This window comes from Callorhinchus milii, unplaced genomic scaffold (assembly GCF_018977255.1).
Source record: "Callorhinchus milii isolate IMCB2004 unplaced genomic scaffold, IMCB_Cmil_1.0 Scaffold8, whole genome shotgun sequence".
NCBI classification, from domain to species: domain Eukaryota; kingdom Metazoa; phylum Chordata; class Chondrichthyes; order Chimaeriformes; family Callorhinchidae; genus Callorhinchus; species Callorhinchus milii.
The window spans coordinates 16202087-16227191 of record NW_024704749.1 but is presented as its reverse complement, the minus strand read 5'-3'; the positions used below and the strand labels follow the sequence as shown (position 1 = coordinate 16227191).

At 45.5% G+C, this 25105-nt stretch overlaps 1 protein-coding gene across 2 annotated transcripts; it reads left to right on the top strand.

Annotated features, from left to right (window-relative positions):
• Positions 1-8661: 8661 nt before the first annotated feature.
• On the top strand, positions 8662-24244 carry cercam (cerebral endothelial cell adhesion molecule). 2 transcript variants are annotated; one of them, XM_042337574.1, is made up of 13 exons: positions 8662-9029; positions 10799-10909; positions 12116-12233; positions 12476-12610; positions 13031-13235; positions 13928-14047; positions 15195-15271; positions 16104-16210; positions 17587-17719; positions 18299-18426; positions 19438-19641; positions 22764-23004; positions 23277-24244. In XM_042337574.1, exons 1-12 carry the CDS (start codon positions 8803-8805, stop codon positions 22996-22998), a joined length of 1800 nt encoding a protein of 599 aa, XP_042193508.1. In that variant the 5' UTR covers positions 8662-8802; the 3' UTR covers positions 22999-23004; positions 23277-24244. The 2 variants fall into 2 exon arrangements, with proteins under 2 accessions (XP_042193508.1, XP_042193509.1); XM_042337575.1 differs by having other exon boundaries at positions 22764-23008.
• Positions 24245-25105: the final 861 nt, after the last annotated feature.

Here is a 25105-nt window from a genome sequence, read left to right as displayed (position 1 = left end):
CGAAATCAAAGCCTTCGAATGCAACTTCGTAACAGTATGCGACGAAATATTCTTTAATAATAATAATAATAATAATAATATTGTTATAGTCTTAAATAATTTGCCTGGGTCCTGATTGTGATGGGTTTCGTACTTAAAATAAATATATCGTTTGGTGAAATTGACAGCACAACTGAACGTCTGTGTACCTGCAACGTGTGAGTTAACAACACACAGTGTCTTCTCTGTCCAAAGATATTTATTTACATGAATGAGCTGTTGTGCCCATCTCTCTCCCTCGGGAATTTGCACATCTAAATGCAGGAGTTAGAAACAAAATCGGCGTTAAAGCTTTTGCGACGTCACCCAAAAAGGTCGAGAGATTCCGAATCCCGATCCCTGTGTCGGAAAGAAACGGATCCGACACAGGAAAAGGGAACATTCTCAGTGAAATCCCAAACAGGACGGAATTGCAGTTTGTCTGTCGCGTTAATAAAACCAAATAATAACTGTACCAAGTACGCCAAGTGAACTCGATTTCCTTGGCAGCTCTCTGTTTAAAGATTTGTCGTTTCGATTTTTTTTATATATTATATATTAATAAAAAAAAGCCATCCAGAGATCAACAGTTTTCTAAGTTTGTGAGGCACACTCACCCAGTAAATAAAAGCCCAGACTTGGTACACTATTAATTGAGGACGTTTTTAACCATCCTCCAGGATCAGGATCATGTCTCCCGTTTAATTTAACACGTTCGTTTCTTACCCTGTGGTTGACTCGTCGAGGGTCACTCAACACAGTGGGATTGAGTGGAAGGTTTACTCACAACGCCTGGAATTCATTGTCAGTTCATACTACATTCGTCCATCTCGAAAGAGAGAGAGAGAGAGAGAGAGAGGGGAGAGAGAGGGAGAGAAGGAGAGAGCGATGAGAAAGGTTGATTTGATTTCTCATTGCATTTCCCCCATCTAAATCGATACTGGGACACAAGGTATAGAGTGTGGATGATGGAGAGAGACAGAGAGAGAGAGAGAGAATACTGAGAATGTTGAACATCTGAAATAAATCGTTGCACTGACGTGTTGGTTTCTCACCAATTACATTATCAGGAAAATGCAGTCTAAGATGAACCAAATAATCGCTGTGTATTATTACTTGGGGGGGAAATTTTGGACAGTTAAACGGTAACAGGGAATTTGGATAAACAATTGAAAAAGGAACAAAAGGAAAGGGGGGAAAGGAATGAGAAGGATATGGGGAAATTGGAAGGAAATTGAGATAAGGGGGAGTGTTATACTTTAGATAGGTGCATTGGAGCAACCGGCACATGCTTTAAGACTGCCTTCTGTGCTCTTAATTTGTTTGTGGCCCACAATTTGCTTTTGGTTTGAATTGGTCACTCAATTCACGACTGTTTGTGGGGACGCTGCTGAGCGCAATTGGCTGTCGGGTTTCGCCCACAAAATACGCAGTCAATCCGCTTCACAATATATTCTGTGAAGCGCTTTGAGACGTCTCCAAGGTGTGATGAGGCGCTGTATCAAATGCAAAGATTATTGTCAATATCATAATTATACGGTTGATGCAGCTTTCACCGCCAGCCTTCCTCAGTCTATAGGCACGAGAGAGACATTGGAAAGTATTGTATCTGAAGGGTTTCAGAAGTAGCTCGTCAACAACAACAACAACTTGGGTTTATAGAGCGCCCTCCACGCCGGACACACGGTGTCTCAGAGCGCTTCACAGTAATGGATCCCGGGGCCGAGCCAGGGGGGAGGGGAGGGGGGAGGGGAGGATGGTGACCAAAGGTGTGGTCGAAAAGAAAGGTCTTCAGCAGAGACCTGAAAATAGGATGGGAGGGAACGAGGCAAAGGGAGTGAGGAAGGGAGTTCCAGAGCCTCGGGCCATAGTGGCTGAAGGCACGGCCGCCGAGGGTGGAGCGGAGCACTCGGGGATGAGGAGGAGGCCAGACCCGGAGGAACGAAGGCAATGGGTACTGTTTTGAGGAGAGAGGAGGTCAGAGAGGTCGGGGGGTGCAGAGGAGTGCAGGGACTTGAAGACAAGGGTGAAGATCTTGAAGTCGATCGTCTCCGGGACAGGCAGCCAGAGCAGTCTGGCCAGGACTGGGGGGATCGGGGAGCGAAGTTTGGTGCGGGTGAGAATGTGGGCGGCAGAGTTTTTAATAACTTGGATTTTATGGATGGTAGTGGAGGGGAGTCCGGCGAGGAGGGCGTTAGAGTAGTCCAGCCGAGAGGTGACATAGGCATAGACCAGGGTCTCAGCGGCTTTTGGAGTGAGGTATTGGCGAAGACGGGCGATGCATCGGAGGTGGAAGAAAGCGGTGCTGGTGAAGTACCGGATGTGGGGGAGGAAGGATAATTGGGGGTCGAACTTGACGCCTAGGTTGCGTGTGGGTTCGGAGAGTTTTAGGGGGAGGTCGGGAAGGTGGAGGAGGTGAGTCCACCTTAAATACGGTAAATGTGCCACTGCACGAATGTCACAGTTTAATTTGAAAGGCCACTGTGTAACGTGATTGTCACGAAGAAGCTTTGCTCGTGTCCTCCCAATGTGATCAATACCACTTTGTCCAGAGGTAGGAATGCTAACGCGAAGGCAGACTGCCACCTTGTGGCGACATGGAGAACTGACACATTGCACCATCTCTCAGGGCTAGATTTATGGAGACTTGGGGTGGGGTGGGGTGGGGGGTGGGGGGGTATGAAAGAAACTCAGCCAGTTAGGGTGTGAGTGTCAACGCAAGCCTTGGATTCACAGTTGGGTCTGTCAATTGCGAGGTTATCTCCCAGATATCGGTGCTGCCGGCTTGTCCATCGCTCATTTGAAGCGCACAATAGCTGCTAAGACATGTGATAACAATAATAATAATAATCCTTGCATTTGATATAGCGCTTTTCACGTCAGGAGGACGTGATGGTTAAACAGGAGACACTTCTGGGTCAAAGCGGAGAGCATGATGAGTCTGGTGTAATGCGGGCCGCTGCTCTCTCTCCCGCTCTGATAATTTACCCATGTGAGATCTCTTGGTTGAATTCCTATCGTGACCCCATCACTCCCACCCTCGCCCGACTCCACTGACTCCTCAGCCCCCAGAGGATCGAGTTCAAGATCCTCGTCCTCACCTTTAAGGCCATCCATGGCTTTGCCCCCTCCTACCTCTTGACCTGCTGACTCCCTACCAACCTGCCCGCTCCCTCCGTTCAGTGGGCTCCGGCTGCTCCATGTCTCCCGCTCGACCCGCCCTACCATCGGTGGCCGGGCTTTCAGCCTCTCTGCCCCCACACTCTGGATCTCCATCCCATGGTCTCTTCACCTCGCTTCCTCCCTCGCCTCCTTCATGGCCAATCTCAAGACCCTTCTCTTCGACCGTGCCTTTGGTCACCCTCCCACCTCTCTGCCTTCCCCCCCCCTCCCCCATCCCTCCCCCACGCTCGGGCCCCGACACCTGACTGTTCAGCGCTTTGGGACGTCCTCCCGACGTGAAAGGCGCCCTATAAATGTAATTTTGTTGTTGTTGAATTCCTTTTCACACATAGCCTATTCTTCTAATCTCTCTGAACGATACTCATATATGTATTATATATATATACGTGAAATGCTTTGAGATGTCTCAATTGATGTGATAAGGGACTATATCAAATGCAAGGATTATTATTATTACATGACCAGGCCTCCTAGTACTGAATCAAAATACATTTTTGTGCTGCCAGTTTCTGATCCCACAGGCTTCCCTGATTTCTGGGAGAGGAGCTTTTCTGTGTGCCTTTGACTACACAGTCACTACACTTAGCTAGATGTGTCACAGTCACTACACTTAACTACACATCGAGAGCAGTTTCTTCAACACTGTGCAATTTTCTCATACTGCAAATTACATGGAATAGATTGCTATCTTGTGGCCCTTTGCGTAATAATAATAATAATCCTTGCATTTGATACAGCGCCTTATCACGTCTTCGAGACGTTTCAAAGCGCTTCACAGAATATACTGTAAACTGAATTGACTGTATATTTTGTGGGAAAAATGCTTGAATTGGGTGGGCTCAGGCTGGGAACTTGGCTGACATAACCATGGTCGAACAGTCTGCTAATACTCACATTCCTCCACCTCTGGACATTGCCCTATTTCACCACAGGTTTTGAAAATCACTTTGGCAATTAAAAGATTTCTCTAACGCTATCCTAATTGGACTCGCTGGCACCACGCTTCAATAAACTTAACCCCTGCACCCTGAGCTCTGTCCCGCACAAGGTCCCTTGACTCCCAACCTTGCCAAGCACCACTGGCTCCAAAACCTTCCTCAGTTTTTGGAGTCGGTGCTCAGTGTCCACTGCTCCCATTATTAATCGCACTGAGACCTTCTTTCACACAACACATACTGTTTGAATGAATTGTTGATTGAAAGGAATTAATTAAAGCAAAGCTCACAAGGCTAGTAGTGTGCTATAATAGATTTTACTTCTCTGTAAGAAGTTCAGCGCGTTGGCAAAGCCAATGCCAGGAAGGATTGCATTGTACTGATTGGCGTCTTGTGAACTTTGGATATCAATATTGCACAGTTGATGATGATAATAATAAGCCTTGCATTTGATACCATGTCTTATCAAGTTGCCGAGACCTCTCACAGCACTTTACTGCAAAGTCTATCTGTGGACAAACGAAGCAGCCAATTTTCACAAAGTTTATTCGTTCCACCTCTTCTGAAGCTTCCGGTTCAGTGAAGCGCTCTGAGACCTCATCCGGCGTGAAGGGCACTATATAAGTGCAAGTTGTTGTTGTTTTCCTAGGCATTCTCAGTTCCCTGACCCAAATGGCCATCGTCCATAATAATTATAATTATAATCCTCAACAAACAGAGGCGAGAGGAATTTCAGGCTCATAAACATTGAAGTGTCTGTTTGTTGGAAGCTAGTGACGGATGAGACAACTCCAACATAACCCCTCCCACCCAGACCGACAGCTAATGAAATGCAGACACACTGAATGGCTAAAGATACCCTGAATCACTGGGAATTGTGCACATTCTCACCACTGGTCAGTATTCAGAGATACGCATGTTCTCCTGTCTGCCTCCCTCGCTTCCCCTCTATGTCCTGTATAATAGAGGACAGAGGTAGATATTCCAGCCAGGACTGGAAGCCTTGTCCTGACAGGAATGCCAGCATTTTTACGCCTCCAGATTTCCAGGAAGTACTTAATTGAAAACCTAAAAACGCTAAATCATGCTGAAGGCTTGAGAAGCTGCTGTTTGTGTGTGAATCTGGACAGAGAGAGAGAGAGGGAGAGGCTGCTCGCACACGCCCCATTCTCCCACCCCCTCACCGCTGGCTGCCTATTAAGAATTTCAAAGTACTGGTAGCATTTCATCTGCATCTGGTCTGCAACCCTGGGAGAGCTTTGAGAAGCACCTTGAACAGTCAATTCCATCATAATATTCGGGAGATGTGTAACCACTGTTCGGATATTTGGTAAGGTGTCATCTTACGTAGTTCAGTTGGTTAGCAAACTCGCTAGTGGATCTGAAACACAAACAGAAGTGGCTGGGAACACACTCAGCAACAACAACAACAACAAGAAGATTCCATTTATAGAGCGCCTTTCACGTCGGGAGGACGTCCCAAGGCGCTGAGGTCAGGTCGGGCAGCATCTACGGAGAAAGGAAAGTGAGTCAACGTTTCTGGTCCACGACCCTTCATCAGAACTGGATCTGAAAGATGAGTTCAAAGCCTCAATTCGAGACTTGGGCTCAAAGACTAGGCTGACAATCCTGTACAATGTTGGGGGGTGGGATTGAGGGTGGGGGTGTGCTGCATTCATTACACCAAGGCTCCGTCTGCCTGTTTTTCAAGTGGCCATTGAAGATTCCCTTAAGACAATCTGGAAAAAACAAGCGAGTCTGTTATCTGTATCTGTTCTGACCAGTTATCCTCCAGATTAGTCAGAAATGCACCTCATGTTTGTGGGAGTTTGCTCGAGGTAAAACGGTTGCCACATTTGCCTCGACAAATACAGTTGTTACATTTAACAATAATTACCATTAAAGTGGTAAGCTTGGGCAAGTTTCCTTACTCCACATAGAGCCTAATAATAATCCCTCCAAAAACCCAAAACAATAATAAATTGGTCATTTTCAATCCACGACTGTTTGTGGGACATTGCTGTGCGCCATTGGCTGCCGCGTTCGCCCACAAATATACAGTCAATTCACTTTACAGTGTGTTCTGTGAAGCGCTTTGGGACGTCCTCCCGACGTGAAAAGCGCTATATCAAATGCAAGGATTATTATTATTATTATTATTAAGTGCTGTAAGAGTCCAAAGTCTTTCACAATGAAGTCCCAAAATGGGATAATTTGGATCATACTCATCTAATCCACCAGGAGGAGCTAAAGACTGAGGATCCAGTGTTGCTGAATTTGTGAGCAAGTAGACTGGTTACCGTTCTCCTTGCACCAGTGCTGATGACAAATGATGGCAGGGTATTAGATTGCAGGGGCAGGGACATCATTTCCAGCCCCTATCCTGTCCTTGCCTAACATCTACACACACACACACACACACACAGTTTCCAGCAAAGGGTCTCCAGATAGGAATTGGTAGCAGGATCTCTGGCTCATTTCCTCTTCCGAATCCCAGCGGCATTGAGGCCCAATTGTAGCTCCAACTGAGACTGATATTCTGGGATATTCTGTGTCTGTATTGCTGAGTCTCACTCTGGATACAGTAAACCTCACATATGTCGTCGTATATTTAATATGACTTATGCAAAGCATGAGTTATGTCAAACTTGCAGAGAATATAAAGTCTTGAACGGGACTTGGACAGATAATAATAATGATAATTATCCTTGCAATTGATAATAGTGCCTTATCACGTCTTCGAGATATCTCAAAGTGCTTCACAGAATATACTGTAAAGTGAATCGACTATATTTTTTGGGTGAAGCACGGCAGCCAATTGCACACAGCAGTGCCCCACAAACAGTCGTGGATTGAGTGACCAATTTTTTCTTATTATGCACATGCACAACGATGAATAAAGTAATTTGAAGTTTTCGAAATCAGTTGCTATCAATAACCCGGAACCGACAAAACCCCCTCCCCACCCCTCACCCCTCACCCACTTCTTGTGTCCTGAGTCTGGGACTGGACCTTTCACTTCCTGTTTCATTGAAGCCACAAAAGGGGAACTCGCTCTCTGCTTTTCAATCTGCCCTTGTAAACTGTTCTGACAGTCACAGTGTTACTGCGCAGCGCAGAGTGACTGCAGTGTGTATTAAGCAGTGGAGGTAAGGTTAGGTCACTAACCCAAGGTTAGTGGGGGGTTAAGAATTAGCAAGGGTGCAAGGGTTCCTACTCTGTATCTGCCTGGGGATGGGTGCCTGTGCCCCACCCCTGAAAAGTATCCCAAGACATTACACTGCATGGAGGATGTTAAACTGAAGTCCTGACTGTGACTGTTCTTGTGCATGTTAATGATCCTGTGGCACTGCTTGAAAACAGATGGAATTTCTCCCAGTGTTCTGGCCAACAGCCCTCCACATTATGTCATTCCCTTCATGGTTGTTTGAGGAACATCGCTGGGTGCAAATTGGCTGCCACGTTGGCCTGGAAAATACGCAATCACTACACTTTGCACAAAATCCTGTGAAGCCATCCGAGATGCCCTCTCAACGGGAAAGGCGCCGTCTCCGGGGATCATTTTGTTTAAAAAGATCCCGACTCGTTTGCTCTCGCCGTCTCTCTGCTGGCAACACCTGGATTTGAATGCAAAGGACAAGTCCAGACAGACCGCAGCGCCTCCAACCATCCTCGCATCGCTTTTCACGCCCAATGTAAAGTATTCCTCCCTGGGGCTAATTTAGTGGGGTTTAAGAAGATAAGGACTTCCTCGGCAAAAGAGGACCAAGCTCCATTTCGCTCGCCTTCCACTAGCCCGGCAATCGCTTGGCATGAAGTGTCCAAAACTGTACACTGTGTCCCGAGATATTATAATAATAATAATAACAATCCTTGCATTTGATAGAGCGCTTTTCACGTCGGGAGGACGTCCCAAAGCGCTTCGCAAAACACACTGTAAAGTGAATGGACTGTACATTTGTGGGCGAACGCGGCGGCCAACGGCGCACAGCAATGTCCCACAGACAGTCGTGGATTGAAAATGACCAATTTATTATTGGTTTTTTTGGGGAGGGAATATTATTATTTTCCATAAGTGCATAAGAATTTTCCGCGCAACCGGATAGCTTAAGAGGCAGCATTTTAATTTCAGGGAAGGGTCCCTCTTCCTTACTCTTCCCTTTACTTACTCCTATTTGCTCACTGTTGCATCGCTCTCTTTTGTTTTTTATTGATTCATTTTATTGAATTCCTTTTCGATTCGGATCAATGCAGTCGTTTTTTTTGTGGGTTGTGGGGGAGAGGTGGAGAAAAAGAGAAAGAAATGGGGAGAGAGTGAGAGAGAGAGAGAGAGAGAGAGGGAGAGAGAGAGAGCAATAATCCTTTGCAATTCCTTTTCTGTGTGCCTCGGGCTACATGTTCTTCAAACTTCTGGTGAGTTTCAGTCTCCGCCCTGTTTGGGAGTTTGGAATGAGCTCAAAAAAAAACTCGTCACTGCATTTTTTTCTCTCTAATTCTCTCTCTCTCTTTATTGCATCCTCTCACTCTCTCCGCCTCTGTTCACAGCTGCTGTGCCTTCCCCCAGTAATTCGTCTTGTGCAGCTGATCTCTCTCTCTCTCTCTCTCTCTGTGTGTGTGTGTGTGTGACTGTGTGTGTGTGACTGTGTCTGTGCAACACCCCCCGACAATGCAGTGGAGGGGACAGACGATGTGGATGGCGATGTTCCTGGTTTTCCTGCTCAGACCCTCGGAAATTGCCGCCTACTTCTCGGAGGAGCGACAACCCAACGAGTCCTCTCTGCAGAGCCCCACTGTGCTGATCGCCATCGTGGCCAGAAACACGGCTCACACTCTGCCCTATCACCTCGGGGCCATCGAGAGGCTGGACTACCCCAAACACAGGGTCTCCATATGGTACTCAGGGGGGGGGGGGGGGGTGTGTTGTGTGTGTGTGTTGTATGTGTGTGTGTTGTGTGTGTGTATATGTGTGTATGTTGTATGTGTGTGTTGTATGTGTGTGTATGTGTTGTATGTGTGTGTGTTGTATGTGTGTGTGTGTGTTGTATGTGTGTTGTGTGTGTATGTGTGTGTGTGTGTGTTGTATGTGTGTGTATGTGTGTGTGTGTGTGTGTTGTATGTGTGTATGTGTGTGTGTTGTGTGTGTGTATGTGTGTGTGTTGTATGTGTGTATGTGTGTGTGTGTGTTGTATGTGTGTTGTATGTATGTTGTATGTGTGCGTGTGTGTGTGTGTATGTGTGTGTTGTATGTATGTTGTATGTGTGTTGTATGTGTGTGTGTGTGCCTCGCAAATCCCCTGTTTAAAAAGTCACCTCAAACACACATCAAACCATTAATACACTCCACGTAAGTGTGTGTTAAGTCAAAACGCCATCTGACTGCCAATTGCTGCACAAAACATTTCTTTGTCTCCACATATTAACCGACTCTGTTCCCACACAAGAAAGACACGTTCGATGGTGTGTGTATGTTGGTTGTTTTTTTTTGGGGGGGGGTGGGAGGGGGGGGAGAGAGGTGTGGGTGTTGTTTGTGTGTTGTTTGTTGTTGTTTAGGGGAGAGGGAAATATGCTTTACATTTGCAGATGTGGCAGCCACAGACCATGTAAGCACTGAGTTCCTGTGAGACTCTGGAGTTATCAGTACATGTTACACACCCAGTCAGCCCTGGGGTCCCATTCCTGCACAAAGGGAACAGAATCCACAGGAATTCTCCCTCTCTCCTCCCTCCCTAAGTTTTTTCTTGCTTTGAGAGTTTTCTCCCCCCTGATTTAACTGTTTCCTCATCTCCTTAGGCGTCTGACACTCACCCCCCCACACACACACACACACACAGCACTGAGGGTAGTTCCTTCTTGGCCATTATTCTTGTGTGAGCCTTAATACTGAATGAGCAGCAGATTGAACCTTGTTCGGAAGGAGGTGGCGGAGTTGTGGGGAGTGTTGAAGAGGCTACATTGGTGGCGATTCAAGGTCCTCACCCTCAGCTATAAATCCTTTCATGTCCACGTCCCTCCCGATCTCCTGCCTCACTCGATTGCTTGCCCTAGCCGCTTGGCTAATTTAATAATAAGAATAATAATACTCCTTGCATTTGATGAAGCACCTTTTCACGTCACCGAGACGTCTCAAAGTGTTTCACAAGGTATACTGTCAAGTGGGGTGACTGTGTATTTTGTGGGCAAAATGTGACTGCCTGTCCCCCGCTCTCTTCACACCACCTTCAGTGACTGAACCTTCATCTGCTAAGCCCACCCCCCCCACCGCTGGAACTCCCTCCTCCTCCCCCTCTGCCTCAGACATTTTATGCAGTAGCCAATTACACACACTGCGCAGCCTTTAGGTGTGTGACCAGTTGCTCTGGTGATTATTGGGGTTGAATTCATTCCCATTTTTAGCCTATGTTCATCAGTAATGTGGGTTAAGCTGTTTCATCTTGTCATCGCAAGCTCTGGGTCTGGATCAGGTGAGGGAACGTGCTGAAATCTGCTGGCTTTACCCTGGAGGGGGCTGTGAATAATAATACAGAACATACTGTAAAGTGAATTGATTGTACTTTTTCTGGGCAAAACGTGGCAGTCAATTGCGTACAGCAGCGTCCCACAAACAGTTGTGAATTGAAGTGACCAATTTATTTTTATTATTATTAACGTCTGGCTTTCCCCAGGGCAGTGACTGATCACAACATTGACAACACCACCGCCATCCTGAGAGAATGGCTGACGAATGTGCAGAAACTCTACCACAATGTCGAGTGGCGCCCGATGGACAAACCAGAGTAAGTGTCCGTATCGCCCCCCCCCATCCTTTCCTTCCCTCACCCCCCGAATTCCCTCTTCAGAAGCAAGTTCCTCGGCTCCTCTGATGTCCCAGAGGTAAGGACATCGCACAGGGCAGCACTGAGCCACACGGACCACAATGTCAGTGCCCAGTCTGTGTTGAGCTATTTGAAGTCAACTTGGCTTTGTGTCAGGGAGGGGAAAGATCAGAAGGGGAAAGAGAGATCCTGTTATCATGAGGGTGTGGAAGTGCTCTGGGACACTACCCATGTGGGGGGTGCTATATAAATGCAAGTTATTGTTGACTAAGGATGGCTTAGCTGCGTCGTAGGATCTTCAACCTGTGCCTTGCTTTAACACCTCATTGTAAAGCACAGCAATTCTGACTCTGCAGCACTCCTCCAGTGCTGCACTAAAGGGTCGGTTGAGACTACAAGCTCCCACAACGAGAACGATGAGGAGCTTTGCACATCTGCAGATCACTTTCTCTTGCTGGCAGTTTTCCAGCCTCTAACTCAGAACCACAAGGAAACATTAAACTCTGAATGGAAATCCCCTGTAGCGAAAAGAGATGGGGGGGGAGGGGGGCTGCTTGGAATAATCTACCAGGAATACCTTTTCCATAAAAACTCTTCTTTCCTGACTGGCCACACGTCTGGAGGATGAATGCTGGCTCTGAAATTCTGAAGAGCTCAATTTACCAAGGGCACAGATGTGCTTGATTCATAACTTGCACAATGAAATTAGCAACCAATGAAGTGTATTAAATTCTAATGACAGTTTAATTTGGTGCAAGTGTGGAGTTCATATCTCTCTGTTAAAGCCACCCCATTCCTGTCCCCAACTGAAGACCTGACTCGAGTCAGCAAACTCCATATTCTAGAAAATATCATCTTGTCTGTGTGTATTGTAGAAACAAACTGTGCATCATAGTTGGAGCCTGGAAATGTGTTTGTGTTTCCAGAATGCTGGAACCTATGTGTGTGTGCGTGTACATGTCTGTGTGTCAGAGCAATGGGACACGTGTATTTGCGTGTGGTGTTTTGGGTAGGTTGAGAACAGGTCAGAACATTAGCACGATTGACCATTGACTGTGTCCAATCCTTGATCGCACCTTCCATCTTGGCCCACGTAAGTGAGGTGCTGTTTAACTCCAGTTGTTGCTGCTTGTGTGTAACTCTTGTCCTCGTGCACTGCCCAAACAGGTCCTATCCCAACGAATTGGGCCCCAAACACTGGACTCACGAGAGGTATGAATACGTGATGAAACTGAAGCAAGCTGCCCTCAAAACTGCCAGAAAGCAATGGGCTGATTACATCATGGTGAGTAGAACTGGCCAAAGTCTTCTTTAAAGTCAGTCTAGACTACATGAATTTAAAGCCATGGGGCTTGAGCCTACAACCATTTGACTCAGAAATGAATGTGTTATCAACTGAGCTAGCCTGACACACAACAAAATATCCATTCTGAAAGCAGTTTGACCCACAGGGGTAAAAAGCTACTGTTCTCTTTAAGGTTTTAGAACCCGCACTTCCTATTTGAAATATGTCTCCTTATTTTCTAGTACGTCGACACAGATAACATTCTCAGCAATGACCAGACACTGAAGCTCATGATCGCTGAGAACAAAACTGTTGTAGCTCCGATGCTGGAATCACAGACAGCTTATTCCAATTTCTGGTGTGGGATCACACCCCAGGTGAGGTCCCTCAGGTTTAACACAAGCTCATTTGTGTTTTGATCACAAGATAGGCTGTTTGGCCCATTTGTTCTCCTCCTTCGAGAATTCCCACCTTACTGTCCTACCAGTGACTCCAGTTCCCTGTTGTTGCTGGCTGCCCAGTCCCCCCCGAGGGGAGGCAAAAAAAGCAGTGAAAACCTCATGATCATTTGGGGGAAATCCTTTCTGGAGCTTTGCAATTAGAGTGTGAGCGAGCTCCAAGAGAGGCCAAGCCACTAGCAACTGGAGAGCCTATCTAATGGGCTTGATAGCAGTTGCAGAATGGTGCAGGTCTGCAGTTGCTGAGAGATTCATCTGGAGTCTTGAACGTGCGGGTGCTGTTTGCCTCCCTGGGCGTAACTAATGGATGTGATGTCACCTTGTTTTGTTTTTGCGAAGGGCTATTACCGCAGGACGGCAGAATATTTCCCAACTCGAAACCGTTACCGTTTGGGCTGCTTTCCCGTCCCCATGGTGCACTCTACCTTCCTGATCGACCTTCGGAAAGAGTCATCGCAGGGGCTGGCCTTTTTCCCCCCGCACCCGGACTACTCCTGGCCCTTCGACGATATCATCGTGTTTGCCTTCTCCTGTCGAGCTTCAGGTAAGGGGGCGGAGGATGCGTGTGATTAGGAAAAAAATAGGTTTAAAGGAGTATGTTCGAAAGGACAACTCATTGGGTGTCAAGTGAAATGTCAGGTACCATTAAAGTGAAAGCTTGCCTTCAATGCAGGATTTAAGTTGTATCACAAATTGTCTGGGTGCCTAGAAGACTTGCGGGTCGCTAAACTATCTTTTTGAGGAACATTCTTCATTGAAGTTTCATTTTTGTCTCAGGGAAGCTTCCTTTTCTCACCCCACCCTCTGCTCAACCATCCTGGATTCTGATTCCACAGAGCTCCCTCACAATAACCCAATTTCCATCTCACGCAACAGTCAATAACAACAACTTGCATTTATATAGTGCTCCTCACGCAGGGTAAAGTCCCAGAGCGCTGGACAGTGACGGAGCATGACACTGAGCCGGGGAGGAAGGTTAATGGAATTATTTAATTCACACACGCAAAAATCTTCAGAAAAGATACCCAGATAGCGATTATTCTGGGTACACCGCCTCATTTTTCCCTACCCCTCCTTCACCCAGGAAGCGCTGAAGCCAATTGCAACTCCCTCACAACCCATTTGGTAGACATGATCAGATGTGAGATCCCCCTGTGCATATGTCTCAGTGCACTGAGCTGTGCATGTACTAAGCCTCTCTCCCTAACAGTCCCCATGCCTTTTCTCTATTCACAGATGCTCAGATATACATGTGCAATAAAGAACGTTATGGCTTTGTCAACGTGCCAGCCAAACCACAACACACGCTGGAAGATGACAGTCTGAACTTCATTCATCTGATGCTGGATGCCCTGAGTAAGTGAAGTCATCAATGCGCAGAGATCTCTGCGTAATGGATACCATGGATCTCACACTTGATAGGGGTGGAAGGTGGTGAGGGTGGAAAATGGCTAAGATCGAATATCATAGGTTTGAGCTTTATGAAGATGAACAAACTTGGACGGTCCGATACTCTGGGGTTCTTGTCTTAACGGGATCAATGGCCTGTCGTATGGGAGAGAAGTGGCTAACACCAGAGAATAACGTCAATTGCAAAGCTAGATTGAGGTCTTAATCGTTACGGAGGGATTCCTAGCAATGCTCTGAGGCCTCGTCTTGACAGGATCAAACCATTAAACCTCCGTGTGGGTATGTCTGGGTTTGTAGGCTGTATTCTGCTGGCTGCCTGTGGGTCAGCAATGAATACAGACCGGGGTGTCAGCAACAAACTGAGTCCATTTTCAGCACAATAATTTAATGCAGTAAGAGGGTAATTTCCGCTTTTTAAAGCACAACTAGACATTTACTGCTGTGTTGTAGTGTTTCTTGTGTTTTAGTGACTCATTTGTACTGCCAACTCAGCATTGCTCTGAACTGAGAATAAAGGGAGGGGTCACTTCAGTATTAATAATCACAATTCTTGCATTTAACATAATATTTCACGACATTGCCAAAATGCCTCAAAGCGCTTTGCAGGATTCAACCAGACTTTAACCATTTTGTATTTGTAGGCAACGGCTGTAGCCAGTTTGCTCATCAAAGTGCCACAAACAGCCACAAAGTGAATGATCATTTTCTGTGCTGAAAACATCTGTGAAGATGTCAGGAGGAGTCTGTGTTTCTGTTCTTAAAAAAAATCAATGATAATGTATATGAATATGATTGATGAATGTACGTACAAAGGTGACCAAAAAGTCGTGAAATCATTACAATGTCTAATGAGTCTTAAAGAAACGAGGCGAGAGCGCTAACCACTATGCTATGAGACTCCACTGGCAGTGTTTAGGGTGGACTCAGAGTGTAATATATAGAGGCGTTCAGGAATATATTCCATTCCCCAACACTGACGTTGCTTACTTTGAAAACCGCAGGTGTTCTGCACAGCCCAGCAGTAATAGTGGATATTCTGAGATTTCTTGTTTGCTTCCACGCTAACAGCCGTGTTTTGTCTTCATACTCACAGTTGATGGGCCACCCATGATGCCGTCCCAGTTTGTCCATCTCCCACCAAAACATCCGGATAAAATGAGATTCGATGAGGTAAATAAGGAACAGCTGTCATTTAGTTGGATTTTCAGGATAGCTGGAGTCTTGAACAGGAGAGTCGAACCTGACATGAACGCTGATATAAGATGATTGTGCATGAGACAGAGGAGAAAGTGTGCAGGACTTTTCACTTTTAGGACCTGGATTTAAATCCAGACCAATGCATTGAAAGTCTTTGTCCGTTAATTGTAAGGGTCTTATGTGCGATTGTTTTGGGGGCAATGTTAGCCCAGCTCCCAGTGACAAACCCAGTCCTTGTTCAGATGAACGTTTAAGATCCTGTGGCACTATTCAAAAAGACAAGGAAGTTGCTCCCTTTGTCTTGGCCAACAATCCTCTGGAATGATTGATCATTAACCTTACGTGGAGTCCTGTAGCACAGTGGTTAGAGCCCTCGCCTTGCGAGCAAGAAAACCTGTGTTTTCCCAGAAAATTCCCGGGCAGGGTGAAACCTTAGGTAAGTTTTCTTACTCCACATGCCTCTGTTTACCTAGCAGTAAGTCGGAACCCAGTTGATTGGCGGATCGCTTTCTGGGGGTAATGATCCCTTCAATTTAGTTACTCATTCCATGACTGTGGGACGCTGCTGTGTGCAATTGGCTGCCAAGTTTTGCCCACAAAATATCCAGTCAATTCACTTTACAGTATATTCTGTGAAGTGCTTTGGCACATCTCGAAGATGTAATAATTCGCTACGTCAAATGCAAGGATTATTCTATGGCTGTTTATGGTTGTTAGTTGGCCCGTTGCTGAATCTGTGACTGAGCTGTGTTACCGCGTATATTAGTGGCAGCCTCACTGATGTCCCGCTCTTGTTTTGTGGCAGATTTTTCTGATAAACCTCCGTCGTCGGCCCGAAAGGAGGGAACGAATGCTTCAATCGCTGTATGAGCAGGAGATTGACTGCAAACTGGTGGATGCAGTGGACGGCAGGTGAATCAGGAAGTTTAGTTCTATTGTATCCTGAACCCTCTGTAACCATATTGGCTGCTGCTTTAAACGAAAAGTACACAGCCGCGATAACTCACACTACGGGAACTGATGTGTTTTGAGACTTTCTTGATGTTATAGGTGCTGAATCAAAAGTAAGTGTTATTATGGGTTGAATGGCCTCTTCCTCTTTTGCTGAGAATGCCTGTTTCTCTGAATGACGCATTCCTGCTAGTCTCAGTGTCTGCAGCTTTATCTCTGAATAAATCACATCTTCGTGATTGCATCAACATTCCCCGAGGAGGTCAGGTTTGCTCTTGTTTATGGGCAGATCTGGATCTGTTCATGTAAATGTGGCCTCAATTCTTTTGCAAATTGAGATGTACCTCGGGGGGGTAAAAATGAGCTAAACGAGGCTGAATATAGGAGACTTCAGAAAAATCAGCAGCAGTAACGCGTGTGATCTTTGACTTTGTGTGGGAGAGATGGTTGTTACTACCTCTTCAATTGAACAGGCTCTTCTGAAGCCTGATGAGAGGATACACTGGGAAACTCTATACCTTTTTTAATTGGGACCGATGCATTGTAGATATGGGGTGTATCTCTTTCTCTGTGCATTTGTGCCTCTCTCTGCCTCTCTCTCTCTCTCTCTCTCTATGTCTCATCCACTTTCTGTGCAGCTGTCTATGTGTCTCACTCTCTTTCAGCCTCTCTGCCTTGGTATGCGTGACTCTCTCACTCAGTTTGCCCTTACCTCGATAGGGTTAAGAGTGAGATGAACAGTTAGAGAAAGCTCAGTGTAGGTGCAGAGGAAGAGAAATGTTAATTTTCTACCCCCTCGTGGAAGAAGAGACCTGACCCCCCCACCCCCACCCCATCGATACCATTCTTAACTGGAGAACTTCGGTCAGTCGCCCCCTCCCCTCGGGAAGATGTCCATCTATTGCAAGGTGCTTTTGCGGCTGTGGTCCAGATGTGATTGGGAATTTGGGTCAGAAGGGATGACTCTCACCATTCTAAAGCGGAGCATGTCCTCTCTTAGACAAAATTGCAACCAATCCTCCCATATTTTCTTGCCAACCAGACAACTGGAAACATTGAATACAGATTGGAATGTGGGGTGGAGACAGTCAGTGCCTCACAAAACCGAGCTTCAACTTTGGATGCTCATTTCAGTGTTGTATACAAATGTCATTTTGTTGTTGTTGTTATATCGTTACGTATTTTTCTTAAATGAGCTTTGGGTCCTGACTTCAACCACACTTTCTGGCAATCTTTTCTAGTTGTTGGTTACTCTCTGTGGCAGGTAACGTTTCTCTTAAAATTGCTGTTCGTGACCCTGAATTGATTGTTCTCTCTCTCTCTCTCTCTCTCTACAGTGCTCTGAACAGCAGTACATTAAAAGCCATGGGTATTGACATGCTCCCAGGATACAATGACCCATTCTCCCACAGGACCCTAACCAAGGGGGAGGTGGGCTGTTTCCTCAGTCACTACAACATCTGGAAAGAGGTATGCAGCACACCATTTTATGGCTTTCAATGTATTGGTGCCTGTGTTATCATTTTGCATTTGGAGCATCCGAAAGGGAATCTTGTGCAAAATAGGAGTCCTCCTCGTCTCGTCACATCTGAATGTATCGTTCACCCTGCAAGCCAAAGCCCTAACAGCTAGGGTGGTCCTAGCTGGACAAGTAGCTGGGAATTCTTGGCAGACAGCAATACCAATGGCAAGCTATGCGGTTTTAGCTGGTTAGACTCCAGCAGTTACCCCAACACACACTCTAGGGTCTAACCTACGCCTAATACTTTCCGGAATTAGGTAAGCAGGCTGCATCCCTCCAGGGAGGGAGAGAGAGAGAGAGCCCATTCCATTCCAACAATCTATCTCTGGGATTTCCAGGTGTAGGTGGAATGCATGGAAATCTTAGCTTGATTTGGATATTCTTAAGCACGGTGGTGGGTTTCCGCTTGTGCCAGACACCCAGCCGACCAAAAATAAAAAAAATTGTTCACTGAAGAAAAGTTGAAAATGATGGGAGCATTATTTTGGTTGAGCTGAGAAGATAACAAGGTTTTAATGTGGTCGCAGATTGTGGATCGGAAGCTGAACAATATTCTAGTATTTGAAGACGATGTCAGGTTCGAGGCTTATTTCAAAAGGAAGCTGTTGAAGTTGATGGCAGATATTCGGGCAGCCGGTTTGAAATGGGACCTTATGTGAGTAAATGTTTCGATCCGCAATGCTGTGTTTTTCTGCCTTTTCTTTCCAGCTCTGAAGTTATTTTTTTCAATATGTCGGCAGTGGAGTGTAGCATTAAGGAGTGTAGTGAGAAGCATATTTTATCAGTAGTTATTGGAGCCACTGCGTTAGCCTCCCACGGAAAGTGGAAACTGGTCCATATCAACATTGCAGCTTGCAGTCAGTACCCTTCAACCTGAATTATGTTGTGAGAGGGGGAAGGAATAATGAACTGCAAACGACTGTATCTCCTGCGCTCTCTGCTTCTGCTGTTCATCATCCTGTGCTGATATTACGACTCATCCGGGACATAAAGGAGGCCGAGAGAATTCCAGACAAATGAGGTCAAGGGAATGTATAGACCCGGTGTCAACTTCATTAGATGGAATTAGGTAACTTTCACAGTTCCATCACATCTTCATACTCTGCCAATAGTCTGTGTATGTCTGTCTGTCTCTCTCACACTGTTTCCATCTGTATTGCCTTTGTCTCCTATTTCTCTATTTTTGCCAATAAAAACACACAGTAACTACACTTTGCAGTATATGCTGTGAAGCGCTTTGAGAAGTCCTCCTGATGTGAAAGTCACTATATCAGATGTAAGGATAATGATCATATTTTTACCTGTTTTTTTTTCATTTTGTTTGTCTCTCTTTTTCTCCTCTCAGTCTCTCTTTGTACGTTTGTCTATGGTCTGTATAACCACATCTACATATCAAACACTCATTAAAAAAATTGCCACTGGAAGAGTTGGAGGTGGGGGGGGTGTAGAGAGAGAGAAAATTGGTAGGAAAGAAACAACAACTTGCAGTTATATAGCGCCCTTCACGTGGGGCAGCGTCCGGGAGTGTTCAGCAGTGGTGAGGACTGACCCCGAGCCAGGGGGAGGAAGGAGGTGACGTTAGCGTGGTTGAAGAGGAAGATCTTCAGTCGTAATCTAAGAGAGGGTGAATGGAATGCAAAATATGTAACTTTTGCCTGCATTGCAGCTACCTCGGTCGAAAACTAGTGAACCCCAACCAAGAGACATCTGTGAATAACGTCAAGAACCTGGTGGTCGCTGACTATTCCTACTGGACTCTGGCCTACGCCATGTCACTGCAGGGTGCGAGGAAACTGATCAATGCGCAGCCATTGACCAAAATCCTGCCCGTGGACGAGTTCCTTCCCATCATGTATAACAAACACCCCAAGTGAGTCTACCTTTATTCGTTGTGAACATACTAACTCTCAATACCATTGTGCCCTCACTCCCAAAATGGCCAACCATTGCCATTTAGTCAAGTGAGATGCATGGAATTCTCAGTTTGGTTTGGATACTCTTAAGCACGGTGATGGGTTTCCGCATCTGTTAGACACCCAGCTCCAAATTGTGGAGTCCTGCAGCTCAGTGGTTAAAGCACTAACCTCGCAAGTGAAATGTTGGGCAAGTTTCCTTATTCCACACCCTTCTGTTTACCTGCCAGTGAGTAGGAACCCTGTTGTTAGTCGATTGGCGGTTTGCTTTTCCAGGGGTAATAATTCTTTCAAATAATAATAATAATAAATTGGTCACTTCAATCCACGACTGTTTGTCGGACACTACTGTGTCCAAATGGCTGCCGTGTTTCCCCCACAAAATGTACAGTATATTCTGTGAAGCGCTTTGAGGTGTCTCAAAGATCTGATAAGGTGCTATATCAAATGCAAGGATTATTATCAATAACCTGGTGACACTCATTATCGTGGCTGATGTCTAGGTTTGGCCACTTAAGTGAGGTATCGGGTGGTGTCTGTGGAATTGTATCTCAGGAGACAGAAGGAAGGAGTCGAGAGTTGAAAGCTTTTAGGAGGAAGAGAGTAATTGTTATGAAATGATTTGCCTCTGGGTTTTCAGACACGGTCCAGTAACTGTTCCACACATAATGTCCATATGAAGCGGTTTATGTTCAATCTGTGGGTTGTAAAATAAGAGCGTAGAAAGCAAGGGCAATATGTACATGGAAAGGAATTTGGACCAACCGCCAGTTGTTACTACTGATAAAACCCCAAAATGTCTGGAAATTTTTTGTCAGTGATGACTAATGCAATAAATCATAGCCAGCGTTTAAATTACAGGAGTTCATCCAGGAACAGAAGAGAACAATGTTTATTTCCTCTCAAGATAAACAAGTTCTCCTTCCTTCTTTCTCTCTCCCCCCCACCAGCCCCTCTTTTACCCCACTGCCCTCAAAAAAAAATCCCTCTGTTTATCTGCCTGGTTGTGAGTGTTGCAATCAGCCCAGGATCTAAGTTCTGTGAGTAGTCAGTACCTTAGAGGGTGTTTCTGGCTGCTTCCTTAACTTGTGTGGGACACAGTTATTGGTCGGCTCTTACAGTGATCTCTTGCTCTCCTGAGAGTTTTCTTTATCAGACATTCCGCTTCACATAACTCGGGAGAGTCTCTGGACTTCCAGTCTACACAACAGTTGCTTTCAGCTTACTGTTTCCATATTTGTCTTCAACAGAAAGCTTTTCTTCCTTTCGACATTTTTCTCTCCTCCAATTTTCTCTCATCTTCCCCTCCTCCTATTCCTCCTCTCCTTCAGATATTAGACTCTTTTTTTTTCTTTCTATTGCAGTACAGTCCCATGGGATGCCAAGTTCCCTCCAGGTCCAAATCCTAGAGGGCAATTGGCACCCCATGGAATATCTCAAAGCGCTTCACATTTGCAGTCCATTGCAATGTCTGTCTGTGGGACAATGCTGTGTGCAAATTGGCTACTGCCTTTGCCTACAAACAATCAGTCACTGCATTTGACAGTGTTTACCCGGGAAGCACTTTGAGACATTCTTGATATTACAGGTCCAACGTTAAAGGCAAGGATTGTTAATTATACACCATGACAGCGGGACAAAAGGGGGTCCAGGTTCAGGATTGCAAGGGGTATATTTATGATAGACACCAGGAAGTATGCATCAATTCATGAAGAATCCAGTGCGCAGGTGCCCAGGGAAAGGGTTAAAAAGTTGTACGTTTTTGGCTGAGGTGCAGGATCTTCCTTGCAAACATTGAAAATCAAAGAGTTAAACTGATGAGAAACATGTGTCGTTCGAATGATTCATCCAGATGCATATGGGAAGAAATCTCAGTCATCTGTCCATGTTTTAGCTTGCCGTCAGTTGCAGCTCTCGCCTTCACCTTGAGCCAACACAAACATTGCTGAGCGAAAGAACAGCAAACCCCTGCGCTCATGGTAATAAAGAGTGTGGCCCTGTGAGGTGCTGCTCGATGACATCCCACTGGAGTGAAATTTCCTCTCAAATGTTGTGTGAATCTGAACTGGCAGCAAATACAATAATCTCCAAACTGATGCAGATTTTTGTCTGGTAGTGTGATCATATTTTCTTTGCAAATGATTTTTTTTTTTTTTTTTTTTTGCGCGGCGTTGGAACTGTTCTTATCCAGTCGCAGCTGCTCTGTGAAACATTCCCCCGGGTTTCCAAATGTTCCGCGTTCGAGTGGGCGGCTGTGTGTATAGAGCAGGAGACGAGGTGATCAAAAGGTCAAAGTAAAGATGATTTTCTTCAGTCTCATCCCAGCTGTAACGGGCCTGGTTGTATATAGTATTATATACAGTACACTTATATAGTCGTTACTATATAAATGGATCCCTTTCCACTCACTTTCACACACAAAATGCACAGTCAATTCACTTTACAATATATTCTGTGAAGCGCTTTGAGATGTCTCGAAGGTGTGATAAGGGGCTATATCAAATGCAAGGATTATTTTATCATCATTAATACTGTCCCTTCTTGCACTTAGGTTAGATACACCAGAGAGTAAAGGTCCTTCTTCAATATCTCACCCAGCATACTCTGGGCAAGTTAAGCACATGATAAGTGCAGAGTAAAGCTCTGCCTACATTTCCCACTGTCAGGGTGCAATAAGAATCAGATGGAGAGAAAGCTTCCTCTGTACTGTACTATCCCATCCAGCAGAGAAGGTCAGGGGGATGTTCCAACGGAGGTTGTCAAAATTATGAATAATGGTGAAAGCCTATTTTCACTGACGAGCGAGTCAGTGATCACCAGAAGATGCAAATGGAAGGTTAGAGAAAGAATTTTTATTTATATGAGGTTGTTAGAGTGGGGAATGTTTCCGGCACAAATGGATACCTTTGGTCACCTTCCCCCCTCCCCCGGCTCGGTCCCGGGATCCATTACTGTAAAGCGCTCTGAGACGCCGTCCGGCGTGGAGGGTGCTATATAAACCCAACTTGTTGTTGTTGTTGATGCTTTTTTTTAAAAAAAAAAAGGGAAATAAACGGTGTTTATTTTTCTTCTTTTCCAGTAAGGAATATAAGAAGATTTACTCCAAACGAGATCTGAAAGCTTTCTCGGTGCGCCCTCTGCTGGTGTTTCCCACTCATTACACCGGGGACCCCGAGTGGTTCAGCGACACCGAGACCTCCACCATCTGGGACGACGACTCGATGAAGACGGCTTCGGGAAGTTCTCAAAAAAATGTCAAGGCCCAACAAGCCACCCACGAGTCCATTCGCTCTGCTTCGAGGGAGGACTTGTAGCCGACAGTAAGTGAGTTGAGAACCTCCGTGTGGCATTCCGCAGTCAAAATACACAGTCAGTTGCATTGCAAGTAGTTCCATCCTTCAGATGAGTGGTTAAGCCGAGGTTCCCTCTGCCTGTTAAGGGGGGCAACAAAGATGCCATGAAACTATCCGAAAACAGAAGTGAGTTTCTCCCAGGGTCCTGGCTAACAATCCTCCAGATAAATTCTGTTGTCTGTTGACCTTGACTTGAAGATGAACAAAAGCTAAATCTTTTATTTGTTTTTGTGTTTCAGTTTTCCGAAAGGGAAATTTTCTGTTCCAAGACGAAAGATACAAATGGAAGGTATCGTGATAAACCTCAACTGAAGATTGGTCTGGTAGCAATTTTTTTTTATGTACTTCAGTCAATGCTCCTCTGTCAGATGTGGTCCAGTTGAACCTGAAGCGTTGAAACCGGGACAAATAGCAAATATGCAAAAGTCCATTACATTACTGAGTGCTGCTTTTCCATTGTGAGGACGGTGAAATGTGGGGAATGCCATCCAACACTGGACATTTTGGAAAGGATGGCTTTTCAATAGTGCTCGAATGAGGAATATACCAATGAACTACAGACAAAATGCAACCAAATAAGATGTTTTTCAATAAAAGGGGAAAAGTAGTATTGCTGCAGCTTTGTTCTTTGACCTCAGATAAATTTTAGCCTTGCAGGTTCCAGTGGTGCCCTTAGGTTGACTTTACTTCCTCCACCCTGCGTAAAATCTTTCCCTTCCTCACAACTCTAGTATCATAGCAAATAGGGATAATAAGACCTCTGTAGGGATGTTTCACTTTTGCGGTGGAACTCTGGTTGGAAAAGGTAAAATGATCTTGAGGAAGAGGAGAGGATACGAGCTAAGAACAAGAGAGAGAAAGAGAGAGAATAGTGTGACAATAAGAGTTTGGAACAAGAAACACAGAGCCTGAGATTAAAAAAAAGGGGGGGAAAAAAGGAAACGTGTATTTTCATCCATTGTGTCCCGTAAAAATGTCTCAAAGTGCTTTACAGTAATTATTGTCAAGTGTAGTAACCATTTTGTGCACAGCAAAGTCTCAAAGTCTAAAGTCAGTATATCCTTAACCTCTGGAACTCATTGCCTACATCCCTCCACCTTGCCCGCTCTCTACCTGCCTTTAAATCCTACCTTTAAACCTATCTCTTCGACCGCACTTATGGTCACCTCCCCCTTCACCCTTGCTTGGTGTCCAGCTGCTGTGAAATGCTTCGAGATGTTATCCTATGCGAAGAGTGCGGTCTGAATGCAAGTGGTTGTTTTTGCGTCGGAACAGAAAAAGATCTGATTTGGGTCCAAAAAGTGCTGTAAAAATGCAAGTTCTTTAATTTGTTTACCAAAGATGATTATTTGCTCATCCGGCCATGAGGAGCACTTTGAACGAAGGCCGCCCCCCCCCCCCCTCGTCCTTCCTTCCCCTGTTCAAAGATCTTGCTCTTTTAAACATTGTAATGGAATTGTGGTGTACTTACACTATTGGAGAGCAAGTATCCTGCAAGTCAAAGCCCTAATGGGGTGGTCCTCGCTGGACAAACAGAGGGAAAGCTTGCCCAACCTCGACATCATTGGCAAGCTGTGCCGTTTTAGTTGGTAATCCAGCAGTTTCCTAACGCGCATTCTGGTGTCCCCAAGCCTCGGCTCTTCCCAACCTGCGCCTAATACTTTGGGGAATTAGGTAAGCAGGATACATGTGTGTGTGTGTGTATGTGTGTGTGTCCCAGGGAGAGAATGCGTATTCTAAAAATCTATCTATCTCTAGGATTTCCATGTGTACATGGGATGGTTTGGGTACTCTTAAGCGGGTGATGGGTTTCTGCCTGCGTCAGACACCCAGCTGACCAAAAAGAAAGGCAATAAATCTCAGGAAATGTCAGACTATCATGGGAAGCGTTTAATTGTGAATATGTGTTCTGTATTGTTACACTTTCTGTTTTTTTTTTCCCCCCGAACTCTCATTGTTCAGCTGGTCTGAAATAAATATAAGTTAAATGTTCTCCTGGAGCTTTTCTTCTTTGCGGTCCTTTGATGGACAAGAATATTTTGTTTTTGTTTCCCCGCTCGTCTTAAAG

Excerpts from the sequence above, each read along its gene's own strand:
- cercam (XM_042337574.1), top strand. The coding sequence starts at position 8,803 with ATGCAGTGGAGGGGACAGACGATGTGGATGGCGATGTTCCTGGTTTTC. Across the intron at positions 13,236-13,927 it reads CTTCTCCTGTCGAGCTTCAG|ATGCTCAGATATACATGTGC; the intron begins GTAAGGGGGCGG and ends CTCTATTCACAG. Across the intron at positions 17,720-18,298 it reads ACTACAACATCTGGAAAGAG|ATTGTGGATCGGAAGCTGAA; the intron begins GTATGCAGCACA and ends ATGTGGTCGCAG.